At 47.4% G+C, this 24767-nt stretch overlaps 1 protein-coding gene across 1 annotated transcript in view; it reads right to left on the minus strand.

Annotated features, from left to right (window-relative positions):
• Window positions 1–24767, minus strand: part of LOC119659915 — a 441895-nt gene that overhangs the window by 76305 nt on the left and 340823 nt on the right. Inside the window, exons 3-6 of the mRNA XM_038068240.1 lie at window positions 22349–22581; window positions 5829–6048; window positions 5605–5737; window positions 5315–5533 (exon numbers count right to left, since the gene is read on the minus strand). Coding sequence (XP_037924168.1) covers window positions 5315–5533; window positions 5605–5737; window positions 5829–6048; window positions 22349–22581 — 805 coding nt within the window. The remainder of the gene's footprint in view (window positions 1–5314; window positions 5534–5604; window positions 5738–5828; window positions 6049–22348; window positions 22582–24767) is intronic.

The following is a 24767-nucleotide window of genomic DNA, read 5'->3' on the forward strand; positions in this document are numbered from 1 at the left end:
AGATCTGTGAACTCGGAAAGCGCAGGGAGCGACCGCGCGGAAGTTTTACCAACATGTCAGCAGGATGAAGCCTTATACACCTCGATGCTTATCCGGCCGAGACAAAGAGGGAAATCTGATTTCCGACAGAATGGGAGCGATGAGTTGAGTATTTTAATGAAACCAGAATATCGGTGAGTTAGAGGTCCCGCTAACTGAAAACGACGGACAAATACTGCCACTATCAGGCATGGACGAAATACCGTGTAAGTCATCGCCTTAAAATCATAAGTCACTAGGAGCCGATGGAATTCCAGCCGAATTGGTCAAATATGCAGACGACCAATTACACAAAAAGGCTCATCTACTGATGCTCACCTAGTGGAGGACAGCGAATCAATGCCTGACGACTGGCAATGAGATATTATCTGTCCCATACATAAAAAGGGAGTTATCACGCAGTGCAGCAATTAGAGAGGTATCACGCTACTGAATACCATCTATAAGATATTCACCGCTATCTTGTTAGGCTGGATATCCCCATCATTGGTCCATACCACACAGGCTTCACTCCAGGAAAAATTGTTGGAATATGGTCAACAGTTGCACCTTCTCTTCGTCTACTTTAAGGCCATGGTACATGGCTATGCGAGAATTTGGTATCACGACGAAATTGACAAGACTAACTAGGCTGAACCTGACCAATGCGGGAGGCCAGATAAAGGCAGCAGGATTACTCTCGAAGTGATCCGTGATACTGGGGTAAATGCGATAGGTACGATCCTTTTTAAGTCCACCCAACTACTGGCCTATGCTCACGATATCGACATCATGGGAAGAACGACCCGAGACGTACAAAGTGCCTTTATCCAGATCTAGGGTCGAAAATCACAACCGATGAAATCCGCGCACGGTTGTTGGCAGGCAACAGATCCTATTTCAGCTTACAAAAACTGTTCTGCTCGAAACGTCATAGGGTCAAAGCTCTTACTGTACAAGACTATGATCTTGCCAGTCCTCATGTATTCTTCGGAGACTTGGGTTCTTAGCAAGAAAAATTGTGAACTCTTGACCGCGTTAGAGATGAGACTCCTCCGAAGAATTTTTGGCCCCCTACATAAAGATGGACGATACCATAGCCAACATAACGATGAAATCTATGAGCGATACCATGACCGTCAGATTGTGGATGAAATCCGGCTCAATAGGTTGCCGTAGGCCGGTCACTTAGTCCGTATGGATGAGGATGATCCCACCCGAAAAGCCTATAAGGGCAACAACTATTGTAGAAAAAGAATACAAGGCAGACCCTGCCTGAGATGGAGCGATGGCGTAGGTCAGTACGCCAGACAGCTTTTAAGGATATTTAATTGTTGGACCTCAGCGCAAAACGGGATGTCTGGAGTTCCTTACTAAGGCCGGCCTAAACCGGATACCGGTTGTTGCGCCCTTGATAATGATGATTGCAGTTCGAACGCGTAAAGCCTACCATCGCTCGCAGCGGTCAACAGAGCCTTGAACCAACACCGTTCAGCGATCCGCCTCCATGTATTCGCAGATAGCCACATCTTCCCAGAACTGCGTTTAATTGCTCGTAGAAATCATTCTTCTACATTGTGTCGGGATAGTCCGTTGGTGCTTATCACTGTGCAGTTGTAATGCACCTAAACTTGGACTGGGATTTTGCAGTCGGAATCCTGACAGAATCCGGCTCGCAAGTCAAGACAGCGCACCTTGTGGTTGGCGTCTGCAACTTCCCGATACCGAATTGAAACCGGCTACCGCTCAGTTTCCCTGAGTACAAAAGCACATTGCCGCAAAAGGGAGAGAAACACTTTCTATAGTCCCACCATTTTACTTTGCTTAGGGCCAGAATGTCCAGCTGGGAATTCCTGCTTGAGTTTTAGGAAGCAAGCATTCTGATGTCCCTCGAAAGGCGCGCATGAGTTGCGTCTTAACAATAAGCTCAAAATCTTCCCTGCTTGCCGTAAGTTTCGACTGTCTCGGATTAAGATTGATCTCGAGAGGGGTTAATAGCTATTGTCAGAGCGACATATGATGGCTCAAAAATTGAAAATGTCACATGTTGCATCGGGGTCAAATCTTAGAAGAATGAAGTCCAAACCGGAGTCCGGCAGGGCTACACCTTGGCACTGTTTTTTTCTTGTTATTGGTGACAATCTTAATGCTACCTTGACTGGAGGAAACACCTCGACTACGCTGATGACATCCATTTGTTTTGATACCGGGGTCCTTAGTCAACTGGCGCTAGATTTGGAAAGAAGATAAGAGGAACTGGGAGGTAAACAGCAATGAGACCAAGGTTCGTAGTTTTACGAGTCAGGCACATTATCGATACTGCAAATTATACCATGCCATGGGACTCACTATTCCAGATCGTCCTAGAAGTGCAAGCTTCTCGGAAAATCTTGAGAAGAGTTGAAGCGAATTGCTATTACCCGACAACAATGGGGTTTTGGGGTGGTTGACACGTCATGCACTACATTGTGATTTATAACAGCCAGATAACCATATATGTATGGTATATACTAGTGTAGAGTTCACTTGATACCTACGCGCCTCTGGCAGTCTGAACTTTATTGGTCCTTTAGCGGTTCAAATTGGTACACCTATCTATGGCCTATACTATACACTGATATGCACACCATGTTTGTGTACGTGTATGTAAGGGATATCGCGTCAAAATGTTTATTCTAATGTAGTTATTCAAGGCCTCCTTTGCTGTGCCTATTATCCGCCTTCGGAACGAAGACCACTTTCGCCCCACTCTAAGCCCCCAATACATATCCCAAGGCTATGCTACCGCTTACCACCTTTAGGAGGAAGCCTAAAGTAAATTTTAGACCCCTTTGAAATAGTGCTGGGAAGTTACTGTTCGCTGTGCTGAAACCAACCGCAGGAACTTCCCGGAGTGAGGCGGCAGACGGACTAGTGGAGTCCAGCCTGGAATCAAGATTGCTAAAAATAAGGAGGCCGGTACTGTCGACGAGCGGGATAAAAAAGACCTCGCCAAATTCCAGGCGATTGTTGAGGAATACAATAGCAAACGCCTGGCAGACGAGGAGAAGGCGAAGCCCATCGCTCGGAAACGCAATTTCCTCGGCTTACATGGCTCACGACCGATCAGCTCCGTCAGAAGAACTATAACATCTGACGTATAACACAGCAACAAAGAAGGCCAACCTGTTGATAGACTCCGACGCCAATGCAAGGCATATGCTTCGGGGAAGTTTGGAAATCAGCGAGAGAAGTGAGCGATTCTTTGATTTTATTATTACTTCAAACTTATCAGTGTGTAATAGGGACAGTACACCAACCATTTCCCCAGCTAGGAGAACTGTGACGGTTGGGAGGAGGTCCTTGATATCACCCTAATAACCGACAATGGGATCTTTAGGGTGGAGGACTGGAGAGTGTCTGACGAAAGATCCTTCTCGGATCACAGTTGGATATTTTTCAGACCCCAGCAGAATCGATTGGAGGAAGTTTGGTGAAGTTATCAAGCACAAACTCTCCGGTGCGCAAATTGGTAAGATTGGTACGACAGACGAATAAGAGTCAAATGACGGGGCTCTAGAAAAGGCATTCGATACCGCCTTTAAAGTTTCGTGCCTTACTAAGTACAGCAAAAAGGCACTGCCACCGTGGTAAAATGAAGACCTCCCCAGCCTCAGGAATCTGACCAGAAAAATCCTCGACATCTGCTACAGGCATAAATATTGGCAGTCTTACAATGACAGCCTGAAGAAATACAAGTCGGCCATCAGGACAGCCAAGAAGCGATCTTGGTTGAACAATTGTCAGAACATCGAAAGCACGAGTGAATCCGCGAGGCTCAGTAAGATTCTGTCCAAGGAAGATAAGACCCCATCTTTCTTAGACAGCAGTTATGGAGAGAACGCCTTTCTCTAAGTCCCAGCATGCCTACCTCGAAGGAAAATCCATAGAAACCGCCCTTCATAAGGTAATTGGCGCAGTTGAGCGGTCGCTGCAGTACAAGTATACCCTAGCTGCCTTCTTGGATATAGAGGGAGCTTTGAACAACGTTAGTACCAGCGCCATCAAGGAAGCCTTGACCAGTTTTGGATTGGATGGGTGTCTTACGCATTGGATTATATCCATGCTAAGTACCAGGGTAATCCAGTCGGATCTGGGAGGCGAACACTTGACGAGGTACGTGGCGTCATCTCCCCGTTGCTCTGGTTAACAGTAATGGACGAAATTCTACGAACATTGGACAGCAGCGGGGTGAAGGTGGTGGCGTATGCCAATGACTTGGTGATATGTGTCAGGGATGCTTCCATCCATTAAGTGCGACATCATGGAAGGAACGTTGCAAAAGGTGTGCCTGTTGGCCGCAAGATGCGGACCCGGCATAAACCCAACCAAACCGTAACTGATGCTATTCACCACCAGACAAGGATACCTGAATTCCACCTACCACGGCTGAATGAACAAAGATCGGTTCTTTCCTCTAATGTAAAGTATCTGGGTGTAATCCTGAATCCAAAGCTAAATTGAAGATTGAACATAGCACTGAGGGTCAAGAAGGCCTGTATCGCTTTCTATGCCTGCAAGAGAACCTTTGCAAAGAAATGGGGCCGGGGATGGTTCCCTGGATGTACACCGCTGTAGTGCATCCGATCCTAATGTACGGCTCAATTGTATGGTAGCAGGCTTTGAGCAAAAAATACAACGGGATGAAGGTTAACAGAATTCAAAAACCGCGTGGGCGGGTGCTAATGGAGCTCTGCAGTCCTGCTCGGCAGATGCTCTCAATATACTCCTGCATCTCCTCCCAAAAAATTTGCACATTAAATACGTTGCAGCGTGCAGTGCCGGGAGACTACCTGAGTCCGGATGCTGGACAGCGAAGTCCTACGGTCACAGCAACATCCTAGACGAAATACCTCGGGAAATCTGGGCATTCCCCATGGACTATGCCACACACAAGCTGAACTTCACAAGAAACTTTCCTGTGGACTTTCCAACCAAGACAAAGTGGAAGACCGGCTGCGTGTTGCACGGTTATCACTTGCTTGCTTTCGGTTCCCGGGAACATAGAGGGGAATGAGCGGGCTGACGAATTAACCAGGCGAGGCTTTGCTCTTGGCAGCCCTTCGGTAAATACAGTCGGTGTTTCGCTGACGGCTGTCAGGGGCGGAGTCTACCGCACTACCTAGCAGCCTAGGGCCTTATATGGCAAAGGCTTACGAGGTGTGCCAAGTCAAGGAGAATTTGGCCCGCGTTTAACATAGCCCGATCAGGAGAGCTCCTGTGCCAGACGCTAAGGCTAACAAAATTTCTCACTTACCTTTCATTAGATCGCGGCAAAATTGGTCCAAAATCTAATTTTTGTTTTTGTGTAAATTGGCTTGTTTCTTGATGATAACGATGTGAATTTCCCGTATCCTGTTTTTGTGCTGAAGTTAGTTCCGGTAAACCCACCGATTCTAAGCCTCTTGAAAGTTTCAACATTTCCGCCCCGAACTGATGGAGGGCAGTCATTGTTGATGGGGTTGGTTCCGGTATGCTGGGGAGTAAATTTTTGAGATTAATTTTGTCCTTAGAGATTTCCACAATATACACATGCTAGATACTTGCCTTGAGTCAGGTAACCAAAGCTCGTGAGTATCTAAGGTTGAGAGTTCAGTATCAGTAGATGTGGCGGAATGAGCATGATTTGGTGTTGACGGGTGGCCTGCTTTTAGCAGCCTGCGCCAGGTACATCGGCGTTCTAGCGATTGGAAAATCACATATTACCATTTTCAACAGGAAAACAATTCTAGGTACTACTAAGCAAACGTCCAATGAAATGATATACTTACCCATGGCTGGTGTTTGTCCTAGCCATCCGCTTGCCCAACCACTTGGGTGATGATTTGAGCCACCTAGATTTTGGCGCTGTTGAGCAAGAAGTCTTACAGTTAAGTAGTATGTGAGTAACATTACTCCTAATGGTATGTAAAAGCACACTATTGAGCCCACCAATTTGTAGACAGGATCTGGAATTTGACATGTTCCTTTCACTAACACCGAAGAGTGGTCCTGCAAAAGACCAGAAGAAATTAGCATTTTTATTTTTTTTATTTTTTTATTTTTTCTATTTTTTTTTTATTCTTTTTTTATTTTTTTTATTTTTAAACAAAATATTTTTAATTAAATAATTTCGCAATGAATGCGTCCGGGACCAAACAAACGTCTGGACCATATACAACAGCGGGAAAAAGAGCCAACAAACAGCTTGTATAATAGATCCGCCAAAACTAAAGTGCACCTTTCCAGAGGTACCAGCAGAAACTCGTCTATGCATCGCTTTGTTTTGGATTGTTACCATAGCATTTTCGCTCTGCAAGTCATTAAACTTTGGTTCGGGAAGTCCCAAGAAAATTCATTCATCTATCATTACCACCAAAGGCATCGCTTTTTTGGGCAATGAGCCATTCACCTCATTACCATGAGGAAGTTCTTCTGGTACTTGGTATTGCATACCACCAGAGCATACCACAATAGAGTGGCACACAGTCAATCCCTTTCTCTAGATCCAAAGAAAACAGGCTCAAGAGGAGGACGCTTCTCACAGTATTGCTCCATGAGCAACTGTGCACCATGTACTGCGTCAGTAGTGCCGCAGTTGTTGAAAAATCCGGCTTTTTTCACTGTCATTTGAACAATGTCCCGAATATGGTCTTCAATAATACTTTCAAAAATCTTCATGGTATGCCTTCTGCTCGACTACCTTTCTTTTTCCATATTGGAGCGGTGTTGCTTTCTTGCCAGTCAGATGAAGTTCTACTTTCCTCAATAACCCGGTTGAAGAACTCACAGAGCCACAGTGTCAGGTTCCAGCCCATCGTTTTTCAGAGCATTGCATAAAGGATGGATGAACTGGCAACAAAGAGATCTTAAACGTCATTTATAGGACTGGAATCAACACCGTCTGGGCCAATCAAATACCCACCACGCAAGTCTTCACTGAATAAGTCCATCCCTGGCAGAAATCTGCGGTTATAGGCATAATAATTTAATTTTATATGGTAGATGGCAGGATCAACAAGGTAATCCCAAAATGCATGCCTTGCAATAAAAGGGACCAGTCTGTTAAAATGTATTAGATTGCTTCGCAATCCCCAAGTGAAAGCATATCAATTGGGAGAATAGCATACCCTGAAGAACGGGGCAGTGCTAGGCAACATAGCCCTTTAACAAAGCCAATATCTATTCATCTAAAGACATGGGAGTCAAAAATCACATTTATTATGTGAACCGTGATCATTGGAAGGTCTACAGTTCCAACCCAACGGACGAAAAATTGTGAAGGCAAAGTATAGGCCAACAAAAGTAAGGCGGCTTCCTATTAGCAGCACAATGCGGTGGCGAGGTTGGGCCAATTGGAAGCACGGCTGGTCGCGGACGTGTTGAAAGACTTCTCCTACGTCCGACAGAAGGAGCAGCTCATACGTCGGCTATCAGCAAGTCAGGAGACCAAGCTGAATCACTTACTGAACGAACTGATGCTGGGCGAGGATACTTCCAGTCAGCTGCTTCGAGAAATGAGGCAGCTGGGTGGGGATAAGGTCGGCTCAGAGCTGGTGAAATCTGTGTGGTTGAAGCGACTCCCGGAGAGCACCTCGCCTGTGCGGACTGCCGATAAAAGCAATGAGTTGTTTGCGCGTCCGCGGTCGTGGAAGTGTCTAGCACACATCAGGTCAAAAAATTTAGACAAACAGTCGCTTCACTTGCGAACGTAATTTCCAAACTGATTGTGAATATGTTGCGTTCGGAAGGTAGATCTCGATCGCAGTTTCCTGGTACCACCGTAAATTCGGAGCTCAAGCGACTAAATGTGCCGCCGGATGCAATTTCAATACAAACAAAACTAGGCTCGCTGAGTGCCTCGGCGGTGGGTCTCTGAAACACAGTACCACGTCTCCTTACAATTTTAGATCCTCTGGTCGACACATCCGTGAGGTATCGGTTCTCCCCGTACCCCGTCTAAACACTTTGATAGCACAAAGCGACTGACTGCAGCGAACTCCTCTTCCATTCGCACTTACGGCTACAGGCAGGTGGACATGAGTCTCGGATTGCGCCGAACGTTTTCATGGAGATTCGTTTTGGCAGACATTAGGATCCCCATTTTAAGTGCAGACTTTCTGTATCACCATGGGATACTGAAAGTAGTCTCCCTGTCGTTTAAGCATGATGTGCAGTACGACATCAGCACTACCGGTTTCTCGATCTTCTCAAAGATGCGTCCCCTATCACCCCAGAAGGTAACTGCTGCAAAGGAAGAGCTCGATGATCTTATGAAACTCCTATCTATTTTCACGACTTTGGATCTGGCCAAGGCACACTATCAAACCGCTGTAGCTTTTGAAGACATACCGGACTCTTCGAGTTCACCAGGATGACATTTGGTTTGTGCAAGGTAGCGCCAACATTACAGAGATTTATCCACTCTATCCTGCGAAGCTTAAACTTCTGCTTCGTCTTCATGGATGATGTTTTGGTCACCTCTTCTTCCGAATCTGAGCATGTGGACAACATATCGTTGAGGCCAGCCTCGTTCTAACAAATGAAAAGTGCAAATTCCTACAAAAGCAGGTAAAATTTCCCGGCCACATGATTTCTCCTGTCGGAATTCAACGGGACCCAGACAAAGCTGATATGATCAAAAATTTTCCTCTGCCAACCACGGTGAAGAATCTGCGAAAGTTCTTGGGCATGTTAGTCTTCTATCGTCGCTTCCTGCTCAAGGCCTATTATCACCCAGCGTTTCTTAACGCTTGCTTATCCGGGCCCAAAACAAAAGACTCACGTGAGGTTCCGTGGTCTGTTGAGGCTGTCAAGGCGTTTAAAATCGTCAAACAACAGCTGATTGATGCTCCACTTTTGGCATTTCTTCGACGAAATGCACCCCTAGCCGTGTTCGTCAATGCTTCAGACACTGCAGTAGACGCCACTCTTCATTGCCGGTGAACCAAACCTAGCAACCGTTGAACTTCTTCTTTTTAAACAGCTCAAACCAACTCAACGCAACTACAGTGCCTACGATCGTGAGCTACTTGCCGCGTACCTTTCCATTAAATGATTCTGTTTCTTCCTTGAGGATGTGGCGCGGCAGGATTCGCAGCATTCGAAATTTATTTCGAATGTTGCGAGTGCGAGCAATATAGATGGCGCGGATCTATCCACTTTGCGTAGCACGCCAAGGGAGTGGAAGATCGCAGTAATTATGTTTTTCAGACCTGTCACTGATTTTTAATATTAAGTTGGGAATTGAAAAAGAACACTGAAGTCTTTTTGATTTGGAAAATAGAATTGGAGTTGAGTTCGCTGATTAGAATTAGGACTAATAATATGTAAAACCATTAATATTAAATGTTCGCTTAAATATTTTAATAAAAATATAAGTAATGTTAATTACTTAATTGGTGACCCCGACGTGATGAAGTCGACATCGTACGTGCAGCTCAAGAGCGAGTTGATCAAGCGCCTGTCGGCAAGCGAGTCGGCAAAATTAGACCACTTGCTGGCGGGTTTAACGTTGGGTGATCGAACTCCCAGCCAATTGCTTCGTGAAATGAGGCAATTGGGTGGGAGCAAGATCGGCGACGACCTCATCAAGTCGCTCTGGCTGCGTCGGCTCCCGGAGGGCACCCGGGCGATCCTCGCTTGCGTCTCCGGTTCCTTGGAGGAACTGGCAGCGACGGCCGACCAGGTTCAGGAGGTGTACGTACGCCCAACCTTGGCGGCCGTTCAACCACCGTCGGATGAGGTGGGTGAATTGAGGCGCGAAATTGCTGCTTTAACAGCCAGTATGGCCGAAATGCGGGCGACGTTGGACGCTCAGCGTTCGGGCGCCAGATCGCGAGCACGCTCGCGGTCTGCCATCCGAAAAGGGCGATCAGGTAGCAGGTCGTCAAGACAGTCCACGGACCCAGGGATTTGCTGGTACCACCGCAGATTCGGGGATAAAGCGACAAGATGTACGCTACCGTGTAGATTCTCTCCTACCGCAAAAAACTAGGTCCGCGGGGGGTCTTGGCGGCGGCCACCCAGAACGCAGCGCCACGTCGCCTAACTATTTTCGACCCTCTCAGCAGGCGCAACTACCTCGTCGACACGGGTGCGGAGGTTTCGGTCCTTCCCGTACCCCAGCATCATCAACTTTTCCCTCAACCGCTCAAACTTGCGGCAGCAAATTCCTCCCGCATAAACACGTACGGGTATAGGCAAGTGGACGTGAGTCTTGGCTTGCGTAGGACGTTTTCGTGGCGTTTCATCCTGGCGGATGTCAGCTTCCCCATACTAGGCGCAGACTTCCTGTGTCACTATGGATTGCTGGTGGACTTGCAAAACAAGTCTCTTATAGATTCCACGACCAACCTTAATTCGTCGGGACATATGGTATCTCACCCAGGCAATAATCTTTCCGTTCTTTTAGAAGACATTACCGACTCTCGTGTTCGGGCACTTCTCCAAAAGTTCAGCCAGATTACTACCAACTGTAGTCTCTCCAAACCAGTGAAGCACAATGTGCAGCACCACATTATCACTACTGGTTCCCCGATCTTCTCGAAGGTGCGTCCTCTACCATCTCAGAAACTGGCAATTGCACGGAAAGAGTTTGAACAACTCGTTCAACAGGGTATCTGCAGGCCCTCAAACAGCTGTTGGTCTTCCCCACTGCATATGGTCCCTAAGCCAAACGGCGAATGGCGCCCATGTGGGGATTACAGAACGCTAAATGCACAGACTGTTCCTGACCGATATCCAATTCCACTCATCCACGACTTTGCGCATCACCTCGCGAATTGCCGCATCTTTTCGACCTTGGACTTAACCAAGGCTTATCACCAAATCCCAGTAGCTCCTGAAGACATTCCAAAGACAGCAATATGCACACCCTTTGGACTCTTCGAGTTCACCCGAATGATTTTCGGATTGCGCAATGCGGCGCAAACCTTTCAAAGGTTCATTCACTCTGTCCTGCGAAACCTCGATTTCTGTTTCGTATATTTGGATGATGTTTTGGTCGCTTCTTCCACTGAGTCTGAGCACTTAGCCCATCTCGAGTGCATTTTTCAACGTCTCCTTGAGGCCGGTTTAGTCCTAAACGTTGAGAAATGCAAATTCCTTCAACAACAGGTGAGATTCCTCGGCCATTTCATTTCCCCTGAAGGAATACAGCCCGACCCAGACAAGGTGCAAGCGATAACAAGCTTCCCGCGTCCAAAGACAGTGAGGGAGTTGAGGAGGTTCTTGGGCATGCTAAACTTCTACCGTCGTTTCCTGCCCAAGGCCGCCCATCTCCAGTCCATTTTGAACGCGTACTTGTCTGGCCCCAAAACTAAGGACACACGAGAGATCGTGTGGTCTGAAGAGGCTATCTGCGCGTTTGACAAATCTCGTCAACAACTGGCTGACGCTACGCTCTTGGCATTCCCTCTGCAAGATGCACCCCTAGCCGTTTTTGTTGATGCCTCTGACATCGCAGTAGGTGCTGCCCTTCACCAAAAGGTGGACCAAGTTTGGCAGCCGTTGAGCTTCTTCTCGAAGCAGTTGAATCCCGCTCAACGGAACTACAGCACCTACGATCGCGAACTGCTCGCCGCATACCTGTCCATCAAATACTTCCGTTTCTCCCGGCCGGCCGTTCACAGTGTTCACGGACCATAAGCCTCTCACGTTCGCTTTGAAACAGAAGCCCGACAAAGCGTCCCCTCGTCAGCTTCGACACCTGAGCTTCATATGCCAGTTTACGTCGGACATCCAGCACGTGTCCGGGAAGGACAACATTGTTGCTGACGTTTTGTCTCGTGTCTCCGAAGTCAACATCCCCGCCTCACTCGATTTCTCGGCTATTGCCAAGGCGCAAGTGGATGACGCAGCACTTCAGAGCCTCAGGTCCAACCCCAAATACAAATTTCGGGAGTTGCCCATCTTCGGCTCAAACCTCTCGCTCTGCTGCGAAGACTCGGAAAAGGGACCTCGGCCATACATTCCGGCCACATTTCGCAAGGAAGTGTTCCACGCAGTTCACGACTTGGCGCACCCCGGCATCAGGACAACAAACCGGTTAGTCACCGGAAAATACTTCTGGCCCTCCATGAACAAGGATATCAATTCCTGGGCCAGAGAGTGCATCGCATGCCAAAAGTGTAAAGTCTCCAGGCATGTAAGGAAAGAAGTGGGCTCATTCCCCCGCACTACCAAGCGTTTCCACACCATACACCTCGACATAATAGGGCCTTTGCGAGACTCGCACGGTTTTAAGTATTGCCTCACAATCATCGACAGGTTCACGCGGTGGCCTGAGGCAATACCTCTGAAAGACATTACGGCGCAATCATGTGCTGAAGCCCTCTGTCGAGAGTGGATACCTCGCTTTGGCGTCCCTGCAGCGGTCATCACTGACCAGGGAATGCAATTTGAGTCCACCCTTTTCTCCGAGTTAGGCAAACTCCTTGGTTTTAAACGCCAGCGGACTACGGCATACCACCCACAATCCAATGGGATGTTGGAACGTTGGCACCGGACGCTGAAAGCCGCCATTATGGCACGCGACGACCCGTCCTGGACGCAAGTCTTGCCTCTCGTCCTACTCGGCCTTCGTACAACCCGCCGAGAGGAATTTGCTGCCAGCCCCGCGGAGCTGGTTTACGGGGAGAATCCAAGACTCCCAAGCGATCCGGTCTTCGACAAGAGATCGGGTCTCACGGAGTCGGGGTTGGTGCGTCTGCTGAGGGACAATCTCCGGCGCATCAAGGCGCCACCACCCACTCGACACTCGTCCATACCTGCTTGTTCGCCCAAGGAACTGGACACATGCACGCATGTGCTGATCAGAACGGATGCCGTCCGGAAGCCGCTGCAGCCTCCATATGAGGGCCCGTACCGCGTTCTCGAGCGGGGAGAACATTTCTTCCAGCTCGAGATCGGTGGTCACAAAAAGGCGGTCTCTTTGTCCAGGCTGAAACCCGCGTGCGCCCCGAAGCAACGTCGTGTCCGCTTTGCGGATTAACGGCGAACGAAGTTCGGGGATCAGTCGCTGAAACCCCTAGGTTTCATCTGGGGGCGGAGTGATGTGGCGCGGCAGGATTCGCAGCATTCGAAATTTATTTCGAATGTTGCGAGTGCGAGCAATATAGATGGCGCGGATCTATCCGCTTTGCGTAGCACGCCAAGGGAGTGGAAGATCGCAGTAATTATGTTTTTCAGACCTGTCACTGATTTTTAATATTAAGTTGGGAATTGAAAAAGAACACTGAAGTCTTTTTGATTTGGAAAATAGAATTGGAGTTGAGTTCGCTGATTAGAATTAGGACTAATAATATGTAAAACCATTAATATTAAATGTTCGCTTAAATATTTTAATAAAAATATAAGTAATGTTAATTACTTAAAGGGCAGGCGGTTCATTAACTCACCGATCATAAGCCCCTTACGTTCGCGTTTAAACAAAGCGTCTCCTCGCTAGCTTCGGTAACTGAGCTTCATCAGCCAGTTTACTTCCGACATGCAACACGTGTCTGGAAAAGACAGCGTAGTTGCAGCTGTTTTCTCATGGGTCCGGAGGTTAGTCCTTGCCGCGGTTGATTATGCGGCAATCGCCGAGGAGCAGGAAGACGACGCAGAGATTGAGGACAAATTCTAAATGCAAGTTCAAAGAGTTCGCTGCCTTCGGCTCAAACTCCTACTTTTTTGCGAGACTTCGGATAAGGGATTTAGGTCATTTATTCCAGCCAATTTTCTCAAGGAAGTATTCCACGCAGTACACGATCTTGCGCACCTTGGCATCAGGGCAGGCTAGTCTGCGGAAAATACTTATGGACGTCCATGTAATGTAAGATCAACAAGCACTTAAAAAAGGAAGTAGGCATATTCCTTCGGTCGATCAAAGGTTTCCACACCATCCACCTCGGCATAATTGGGCCTTTGCGAGATTCGCGCGGTTACAAGTATTGCTCCATAATCATCGACACTGTGGCCTGAAACAATACCACTGACTGACAATCTTATGCCGAGGCTCTCTGTCGAGAATGGACCCCGTGTTTTGGTGTACCAACCGTAATCATCGCGAACAAGGGAATGTAATTTGAGCCTACCTTTTCTCGGAATTAGGCGTGCTGCCGGGTTTCAAATGCGACACCCGGAGTCCAATGGAATGCTGGAACGTTAGCACCCGACGCTGAAAGCCGCCTTGATGGCACGCGACGATCCGTCGTGGTCACAGTCCTTATCTTTCGTCGTCCTCAGCTTTCGTACAGCCCACCAAGAGGAGTTCACGGCCAGCCCCGCGGAGAGGATGTACCGGGAGAAATTGCAATTCCCCGCCGACCCTGTACTGGATATCAAAGCAAGGTTAAGCGACTCCAGCATGCTGTGTCTGCTCAGAGACCTGTTTTCGAAACTGCGACCGACCCAAAATTCCCAACATACGACGCCGGAGGTCGACACACCCAGGGACTTCGAGACATGCTCGCAGGTCCTCATTAGGGTGGACGATTCTCGGAAGTTGCTGCACCCGCCATATGAGGGCCCCTTTAAAGTCCTGGAGCGACGAGAGCACTCTTTCAAACTCGACGTCCGGGGCGGTTTCAGCTGGGGGCAAAGTGATGTGTCGACTTAGCCGAGACGTAACTCATCCGCTGCATGGCCGACATTGTAGACACCTCCACCGAAGAACTGGACTTCTGCCGATACATCTGACGGTCTGGTACGAGGACGGCGGTATGGCTCTGCCTTCCATACCGTAACCCCTATCGACGCAGGCCTGATATTTGGAGTGCTCTAGCATTTATACCGAATAGCATCTGAAGAAACTTACTTATTAATAAAGTTTTATAAACATGAAATACCGAAGCATTCAAGCCTACTAAATATTTCGCTTTCATCCCTAAAAGCAGTTTAAACCCAAAACCGGCGAGGCAAAAAAAGTGTTCCATCCACAAAGCACCGGTCCAAATATAGAATGAAAAACTATAGAAAGGTAATAGTTAGCTCTGATAAGGTAGACAAACATCCCCCGTTAGTAAATGAGAGCCTTGCTTGGTGGGTTTGTGGTCACCTCAACCGTGCGAGATTCAGTAATTACCGAGGATACAATCGACTGGGCTATAAACAGCATAATGCCTGTCATACTACAGAAGCAGCAGGAAAGGGTTGTGCCGTGGTTGTTTGAGATTCACCGGCGCTGTATCTCTCTAGGATACGTACCATAGTCCTGGAGACGCGCACGAGTAGTTTTTATACCTAAACTGGGGAGGCGCGGCCATGAGTTCAGCCTCACCTCTTTCGTTTCGTAAGGGTGATTATGGAGAGAACTCCTTTCTCTAAGTCCCAGAGTTCCCAGCATGGTAATTGGTACGGTTGAGTGGTCCCTGCATTACAAGCAGTATACCCTAGTTGCCTTCTTGGGTATAAAGGGAACACTCAACAACGTTAGTATCAAAGCGATCATGGAAGCGTTGACCAGTGTTGGATTGGAGGAATATCTTACTCATTGGATTATATCTATGCTAAGCACCAGGATAATTCAGTCGAATCTGGGAGGCAACCATTTGACCAGAGCTGTGGACGGACGCATGCACCAGGGTGCCCCATCCACGTACGCCTGTGGGCCGCAAGCTGCAGACACGGCATAAACCCAACCAAAGCGGAACTGATGCTATTCATCACCAAAAAGAGAGTACCCGAATTCCACCTACCACGGTTGAATGAACAAAGATTGGTCCTTCCCTTTAATGGAAAGTATCTGGGTGTAATCTGCAGTCCTGCTCGACAGATACTCTCAATGTACTCCTGCACGTCCTCCTATTAGACCTCAACATTAGATACGTTGAAGCTTGCAGTGCAGTCAGTTTCCGTGAATCCGGATGCTGGACAGCGACACCTCCTCCTCCTAGACCTCCAGATTAAATACGTTGAAGCGGACTTTCCAACCAGGGCAGAGTGGAAGACTGGCGGCGTGTTGCAAGGTTGTGAGACAGTATTCTTGACCGATGGATCAAAGGAAGTCTGTGGAGTCAGTGCGGGGGTTTCTTGAATACACATAGTGTATCCGAGTCTCCCAGGTTTCGCCAAAGTATTCCAAACGGAAGTATTAGCGATACTGGAAGTCTGCCGATGAGTCGAGCATGATCCGAGCCCCAAGCGTAATATAGCTATTCTGACTAACAGCCAAGCGGTCATTAAAGCTTTGTACTCAGCGACGACGTTCTCCGGGCTGGTGGGGTAGTGTAGAAGCGTGCTGGACAGTCTGGGCGGCACGCGCAAGGTCACAGCCCTCTGATTACCTGGTCATAGAAACAGCCAGGCAGGGTTCTGCTCTTAGCAGTCCTCCAGTCAGCGTGTACAGTCGGTGTTTCGTTGGCGACTGTGAAGGACGGAATCTACTCGCACTAGCTAGTAGCTGCGGGCGAAGGCTTACCACCTGTGTCAAGAAGAATTTAGCCTGCATATAACCAATCACGAGAGCTTCTGTGCCAGATGCTTGCAAATGTATATAAGATTTCGGCGGCCTGCACGGGTCACTGGCCATTAGAGGACCATGCCACCAGGTTCGGCATACGCTGCAATTCGCATTGCCGAAGCTGCGGAGAAGAGGAGAAACCCTCAGTCTCTTTCTCTGCGATTGCACAGCTCTAGTTAAAGTCAGGCAACGAATACTGGGCAAACCATTTTTGTGGAGACCTCAGAAAGATTTCGAGCTGCCGAGCAGGAGAGCTGCCTTTCGTAGGAAATGCTATGGGCTGGTTCTGAAGATCTGAGCTGGTTGGAATCTGTCCCCATGCTCTTATAACAGCATTCACGGCCTTAGGAGTTTGTGGAATTGAAACAGCGCACCAAAGCGCTAATTGGGCGCCTCGATACCTATCTCTCCTCTATCCCTTTGAAGGATTGTAGTTGCTACCATCTTCTTTAGAAAGAACGGAGGGAATAAAGCGAGGAGCAGAAGGACCCCTGTTCCAAACTCCGTTGAAAGATCGCAGGACCCACCCCTCTTAAAAAGTAGTGGTGTTTCGAATAGGCTGTACTTTGGCAAAACCCACCGTCGGAGAAAAAACCTAGTGAAGCGCAAGTGCGGTAAGGGGCAGCTCATTCTGTAACCCCCCTTGCACATCGCGACAGTCGTTGCCCTACCAACAAGCTTACTAATGATACGAAAAAGGGACATAAGCGCAGTAATTTTTCAAAGGTATTGGAAAAGGGGAACCTTGTTCAACATCCAACATGCCCTCCCTCGGAGGGAGTGCCAAAGTGAACTTTACCATGATGAATATGATTTTATGTGATCGGTTGGAAAAATAGTGGATTGCCCCTCACCCCTTCCTCTCTTTCCTCCTATACACCTTCTCGTTCCTGTCTCCCTGCCAAAGTAGGGTTGAAAACTCAAATTTTATCCCGATAATATAAAACAAGTCAGGAAACCGGAAGCTGGGTGCTTCAGGTATGAAAGGTTTTGTTTGCTTCCTCTGTGAGTATATTTGAGTGTAGAACTATCCCATTTGTACGTTGCCTGACTGCCTACTTTAGTGTGATATTCACATTCAGTTGCAGTAAATTTACACGGTAAAGTCAATTTTAAGCTACTGTAACTTTGTTACTAATGGTGCGATTTTGATCAAACTTGGGGATAATATGCCTCATATTATATTTTATACTACTACTAACTTTCCAACCAGGCAGAGTGGAAGACTGGCGGCGTGTTGCAAGGTTGTGAGACAGTATTCTTGACCGATGGATCAAAGGAAGTCTGTGGAGTCAGTGCGGGGGTTTCTTGAATACACATAGTGTATCCGAGTCTCCCAGGTTTCGCCAAAGTATTCCAAACGGAAGTATTAGCGATACTGGAAGTCTGCCGATGAGTCGAGCATGATCCGAGCCCCAAGCGTAATATAGCTATTCTGACTAACAGCCAAGCGGTCATTAAAGCTTTGTACTCAGCGACGACGTTCTCCGGGCTGGTGGGGTAGTGTAGAAGCGTGCTGGACAGTCTGGGCGGCACGCGCAAGGTCACAGCCCTCTGATTACCTGGTCATAGAAACAGCCAGGCAGGGTTCTGCTCTTAGCAGTCCTCCAGTCAGCGTGTACAGTCGGTGTTTCGTTGGCGACTGTGAAGGACGGAATCTACTCGCACTAGCTAGTAGCTGCGGGCGAAGGCTTACCACCTGTGTCAAGAAGAATTTAGCCTGCATATAACCAATCACGAGAGCTTCTGTGCCAGATGCTTGCAAATGTATATAAGATTTCGGCGGCCTGCACGGGTCACTGGCCATTAGAGGACCATGCCACCAGGTTCGGCATACGCTGCAATTCGCATTGCCGAAGCTGCGGAGAAGAGGAGAAACCCTCAGTCTCTTTCTCTGCGATTGCACAGCTCTAGTTAAAGTCAGGCAACGAATACTGGGCAAACCATTTTTGTGGAGACCTCAGAAAGATTTCGAGCTGCCGAGCAGGAGAGCTGCCTTTCGTAGGAAATGCTATGGGCTGGTTCTGAAGATCTGAGCTGGTTGGAATCTGTCCCCATGCTCTTATAACAGCATTCACGGCCTTAGGAGTTTGTGGAATTGAAACAGCGCACCAAAGCGCTAATTGGGCGCCTCGATACCTATCTCTCCTCTATCCCTTTGAAGGATTGTAGTTGCTACCATCTTCTTTAGAAAGAACGGAGGGAATAAAGCGAGGAGCAGAAGGACCCCTGTTCCAAACTCCGTTGAAAGATCGCAGGACCCACCCCTCTTAAAAAGTAGTGGTGTTTCGAATAGGCTGTACTTTGGCAAAACCCACCGTCGGAGAAAAAACCTAGTGAAGCGCAAGTGCGGTAAGGGGCAGCTCATTCTGTAACCCCCCTTGCACATCGCGACAGTCGTTGCCCTACCAACAAGCTTACTAATGATACGAAAAAGGGACATAAGCGCAGTAATTTTTCAAAGGTATTGGAAAAGGGGAACCTTGTTCAACATCCAACATGCCCTCCCTCGGAGGGAGTGCCAAAGTGAACTTTACCATGATGAATATGATTTTATGTGATCGGTTGGAAAAATAGTGGATTGCCCCTCACCCCTTCCTCTCTTTCCTCCTATACACCTTCTCGTTCCTGTCTCCCTGCCAAAGTAGGGTTGAAAACTCAAATTTTATCCCGATAATATAAAACAAGTCAGGAAACCGGAAGCTGGGTGCTTCAGGTATGAAAGGTTTTGTTTGCTTCCTCTGTGAGTATATTTGAGTGTAGAACTATCCCATTTGTACGTTGCCTGACTGCCTACTTTAGTGTGATATTCACATTCAGTTGCAGTAAATTTACACGGTAAAGTCAATTTTAAGCTACTGTAACTTTGTTACTAATGGTGCGATTTTGATCAAACTTGGGGATAATATGCCTCATATTATATTTTATACTACTACTAACTTTTATAACTCTGGGATACACTTAAGGGGGGTTTTACTCAATTTCCCCAAAAATATGGTAATATTCTATCATTATTAACTTAATTTGAACGGATATCGATAGGGAGAGTATTTGAAGGCCTGAGCACCATATAGAGGCAGCTTCGTTATTTTTTTCAGATTTTTCGGTTGGGTAGTTTCTGAGAATGGGTCCGTTCAAGAAATCATCAATTTCGACCCCTACCGCTCCCCGCCTTTCTAATAGATCTCAAAACTAAGACTGGCTTCGAAAAGTACTTACCATTTGATACCCCACACGATTATATCCGGTGAAAAAAAATTGTACACTCCCCCTTTTACATGTATGGGGACCCCGTAAATCTCAACGTAGAAGGATATCACTCACTGCATGTCTGGGGGTCCACAGTTCCTACCTTATCACCAAATTTCGTGCTAATCGGTATAGCCGTTTCTGAGAAAAGCGCCTGTGACAGACAGACAGACAATTCCAACCACCTCTGAATGTGACGGCAATTCCCCCAGTCACCAAAGACGAGCACCGGGACTAGACGGAGTACCGAATAAGGCCCTTAAGCTTGCCCTGAAATCCAGAACGGACATGTTCGCTGAGTTGTTCGAAGCGTACGTGTCCGAGGGGATATTTCCAGCGGCCTAGAAGCGGCAGGAGTTGGTACTTCTGCCTAAGCCTGTTAAACCCCAGGTGAACCATCCTCATACAGACCCATATGTCCTTTGGAAACTGTGGGGAAAATGTTAGAGCGGGTAATCTATAATAGATTACTCCCCGTTGTTGAGAGCTAAGGCGGCCTTTCAGATCGGCAGTATGGGTTCCGTAAAGTCAGTTCAACCATTGATGGCATCAAATTGGTTACTGGCTTGGCCGAAGATGCAATTCACGGAAAGGGTAGTACCAGCAAATATTGCGTGGTAGTAACCCTGAGTGTGAAAAAATGCATTCTATTCGGCGAATTGGAATCTAATACGGAAATCTCTAGCGAAGGTTGATATTCCCGCCTATCTCGCTGCTATCGTCGATAGTTATTTAACTGAAAGGAGGCTCTGGTATGACACTGATGACAAACTCCACGAGTACGTTGTTTCCGCGGGTGTCCCGCAGGGTTCCGTATTTGGCCCACTGCTGTGGAACATCATGTACAACGATGTACTTAATCTTCCCCTTCCGAGGGTTACGCGTGGTGGGTTACGCTGACGACATAGCGCTGATTGTTGTCGCAAAGCATCTCGAAGATGGTAAGTTATACTCAAGCGAGGCAATCGGTTCTGTTAAAAGTTGGTTAAAGAGCTCTGGTTTGACACTTGCGGAGGAAAAAACAGAAGCGTTCCTCATCGCTAAACGCCAGAAGAGAAATTATGCCTGTATTAGAATCGGGAATCATATCATCACTTTCAGGCCGACCATCAAATACTTGGGGGTGGTGATAGATAGGAAGCTCACCTATAAGCATCACGTGCAGTATATCTACGATAAATCATCCACTGCTAGTATGGCCCTGGCAAGGATGATGCCGAACGTGGGAGGGCCACGGCATAGCTCTAGGTTGCTTATTGCCAGGATGGTGACCTCGATCATGCTCTATTTAACCCTAATTGGGAGGGAAGCGTTGCGGATGTCAGGGAACGCTACCAAACTGAGTCCAGTCTACAGGAGGACAGCCCTGAGGGTATGCTCTGCCTTCAAGACTGTCTCAGATGATGCAGCATTCGTCATCTCTGGAATGATGCCGATTGACATCTTGGCAGATGAGATGGCGAACATATACAATGCGAAGCTAACCTCTTACTCATTGCGGACGAAGAAGACTGAAAGGGAGAGCTCCATAAATAGATGGCAAGAGCCGTGGGAACGCTCAGGAAAGGGTCGGTGGACTCACAGGCTCATTCCTGCCATCAAGGAGTGGTTGGAGAGACGACACAGTGAGATTAATTATAATCTCACCCAGTTTCTCACGGGACATGGAGGATATATCCAATACCTTCCCAGGTTTAAATTGGAGACCTCACCCGACTGCCCAAATTGTGATGGAACCCCAGAGGACCCAGAGCATGTATTCTTCCACTGTCCGAGATTTGTGAGACGTGCTGGTACCAGAAAATCTGGTGCCGAAAATGCTAGTACATCAAGAGAATTGGGATGCGGTCAACTTCATGATCGCATTTATCCAAAATAAACTGCGAAAGGCAGAGAAGAGGAGAAAAACGCGTTCACGTGCGCCGCCTATAGAAGAGGTGACTAAGCTAGACTAAGCTGACTCCGTCCCGTGATGTAATAACTTATGGTGGTTCCGTGGGGCTCCCACACGCTGGTGTGTCCAGACCAGTGTCTTTTGAAGATTTCCACCTCCTCAAAAAAAAAAAACAAGTCAGACAGACAGACGGACAGACAGACAGACATTGAACCGATTTTAATAAGGTTTTCCAGGGGCTACGAGCTTGCATAGGAGTTGACCTTCCTCCAGCTCCCCCCTCCCCCGGCTCCTCTCTGCCAATCACCTCCTCCCTTCTGGAGATGGGTTGAAATTTCAACCTTGTCAAAACTGAATATGGCTCACTACACATATGCTATATGACGTTACGAGGAACTCTAACATTTCAGCTTGAAGACCGAATAACCATGAAGGCCCTGCGTTAATAAAATTTATTAATAATAATCAGTGGAAAACCAAGTAATTTCCTCCAATTCTCCCTCTATCCAGGCTAATGGATCAATAATAGGCATGCATTGTTTTTCGCCTCGTCCTGAAGAATATCCAATCTACTTCCCAATTAATTAATTGAAATCCATCATCAGCAATATCGAGTGGCGCACAATATCCGATGATAAGCTCTGATATTTAACAAAATTCCATTTATGTGCCGGTGTTGGAGCTTTAATAAATAATGAGATATTCCAGCCAATTAATCAACTCACCTGTGAGTACATCAGACTTAACGGTAAACTCATTGCAATCGATAATAGCCATACAAAAATAATTTTCAGCGTTACTCTCCGTCGTGTCTTATTTCTACCAAATTTCATTGGATACCGGAGCGACAGATATCGATCCACAGATATCGTGCACAAATGCATGATGCTTGCCGTGCAAAATAGGACGTCCAAACAGATCCATACCAAACAGTGTTCAGATTGCAGTGGGAAGTAACCTGGAAATAGAAGGAAGTGATGCGTTATAATGGAGCAATTAAAGATCCTTTTATATATCCTTTATTCTAAGAATATCTTTTGCTGTGTATAATACTTAAGGAGCAGCAAGTCATTCGGCGGTAGCAATTAACTTAGGTCCTGTTGGCCTAGGTGAGGTAACGTTGACATTTAGGTAGGTACATACAGATATGCCTATCTCTGATAGTGGTAATGATATTTTCTAGTTTTCTGTAGTTAGCCATACTGGAGTTGTGTAGAATAGCAAAGAAGTAACCATCTATACATGTTCTGGCACTGTGTCCGGCGCTTGTACAAAGTAGCTCGAGCCACCTGTACGTACACGGCATAGAGGGTCGGAGGAAGAGCGGGCGCGTGTGGGATTCATACCCATTCAATACCGCCCCCGATGTCTCCAACCCCAGTCCCGCGGGACCGTCATTTGAGTATTACTACGCGGGGTGGGTTTGTCGGAAAACCGAGTTCATCTGTTTCCGTCCCTGAGGGAAGCGACTCTGCCTACACGGGTGACGAGTGAAGCAGGATGGATAGCACCACTCCGGCAAGAAGCAACCTCCATTTTTGGAAGTGCGTTGGTGACATTGGCTGTCTTTTGGCATGCATACTTTAGGTAAATCTCAATTTGGTGTCAATTATGACCCCCCGGTATTTGATAGCCTTTGACACGACCATATATCCAGCGACTTCCACTTTCAGAATGTTCTTTTTCCTTTCGGTTCATTATTAAGACCGCTTCGGTTTTTGTGTCCACCGCTCTCACTATTTCCGTACCGTAGACCTCCACATCTTCTGGGTGTACTACTATAACAACAAGCTAGATCATCCGCAAAGCCGACAATCTGAGTCCCCTCTGATATCCTCCATGATATTCCACAACAGGAGACTCAGTACCGATCCTTCTGGTACCCCGGGGGTAATAGTGTACTCTTTCGGGCTCTCATCCATCCCGTACTAGAGAGTCCTCTCTGAGAGCTAATTTTCCACTACCCGGGGGCATTCTGTACCAATTGGCACAGTTGAAAGCGTTTTTGACAGACAATGTCAACAGGGCACAGCAGCCGACAGAAACCAGTGTGTCTTTTGTCAGGTTCGCTACCACGCATCTACCGTAGAATGGGCACGCCGGAAACCAAATTGGCGCTTCGAAAAGTCATTACTGTTTTCCACGATGGGTAGGAGTCTGTTGTAGATGACTTCCCCATTGTGTCCAGTAGGCAGATAGGGTGATATGATTCTGGGCCTCAAGGGTCTTTGTTGGGTTTGGCAAGCAATACCAACCTGCCCAGGGAATACTTCTTCTTTTACACACGCCTCGAAGGTAATGGCAAAAAACTCGAGAATAGTCTTCAGTGCCAGTTTCAAAGCTCCATTTAGAACGCCATCCATCTGGTTTACTGAAGAAGGTCCACTTCACCATATATAATAGTGGCATTCAGTAAACCATGTGCTCGGAGTAGGTTTCCTAGTCAGCCAAAAAATGAAACCTGCTCTTATCGTGGGACAGGCGGAACCACTTTCGCCAAATTATCCACGTGCTGATTAAACGTCACCACCTCTCAGCCTTAATGAATGTCAGAACATAAAGGAGGCCAATATAGACTCGGATCTGGATTAAGGGTTACTAGTGCGTAGTACAGGAAGGCGGGGCTGTGTATTAATCCAGCGAAAACCACCATAGTACAATTCACTAGGAAATGTAAGGTTGATCACCTGAGAGCCATAAGGTTACATGGTATGAGGGTGAAACGAGAAACAGGGTTGAAATATTTGGGAATTATGCTAGTCCAAAAATTACTCTGAAAGACGCATGTCGCAAAGCTACGAGGGCTCTGATGACGTGCAGGTCCATAGCAGGAAAAAAATGGGGTTGCATCCTGTTTTTACTACTTTCGATATACACTGAAATAGTAAGGCCAATGATTACCTTAGGGACGGTAATCTGGGTAACACACAAGCCAGGGAGTTATACAAACTCTACAGACTAGCTTGCGCGTGGATCAGTGGGGCAATGAGGACATGCCCAACATCGTCCTTGGTGGTCCTTCGGGGATTAACCCTTCTCCATCTGTACATACAGATGCAGGCAAGGAGGTCAATCTTCAGGATTACCGGGATCCGGGGGAGCTGCCTAAATCGAAGGAACATTGATATTCCTTCTAGGCGGTAC

Source organism: Hermetia illucens, chromosome 6 (genome assembly GCF_905115235.1).
Source record: "Hermetia illucens chromosome 6, iHerIll2.2.curated.20191125, whole genome shotgun sequence".
Lineage (NCBI taxonomy): Eukaryota > Metazoa > Arthropoda > Insecta > Diptera > Stratiomyidae > Hermetia > Hermetia illucens.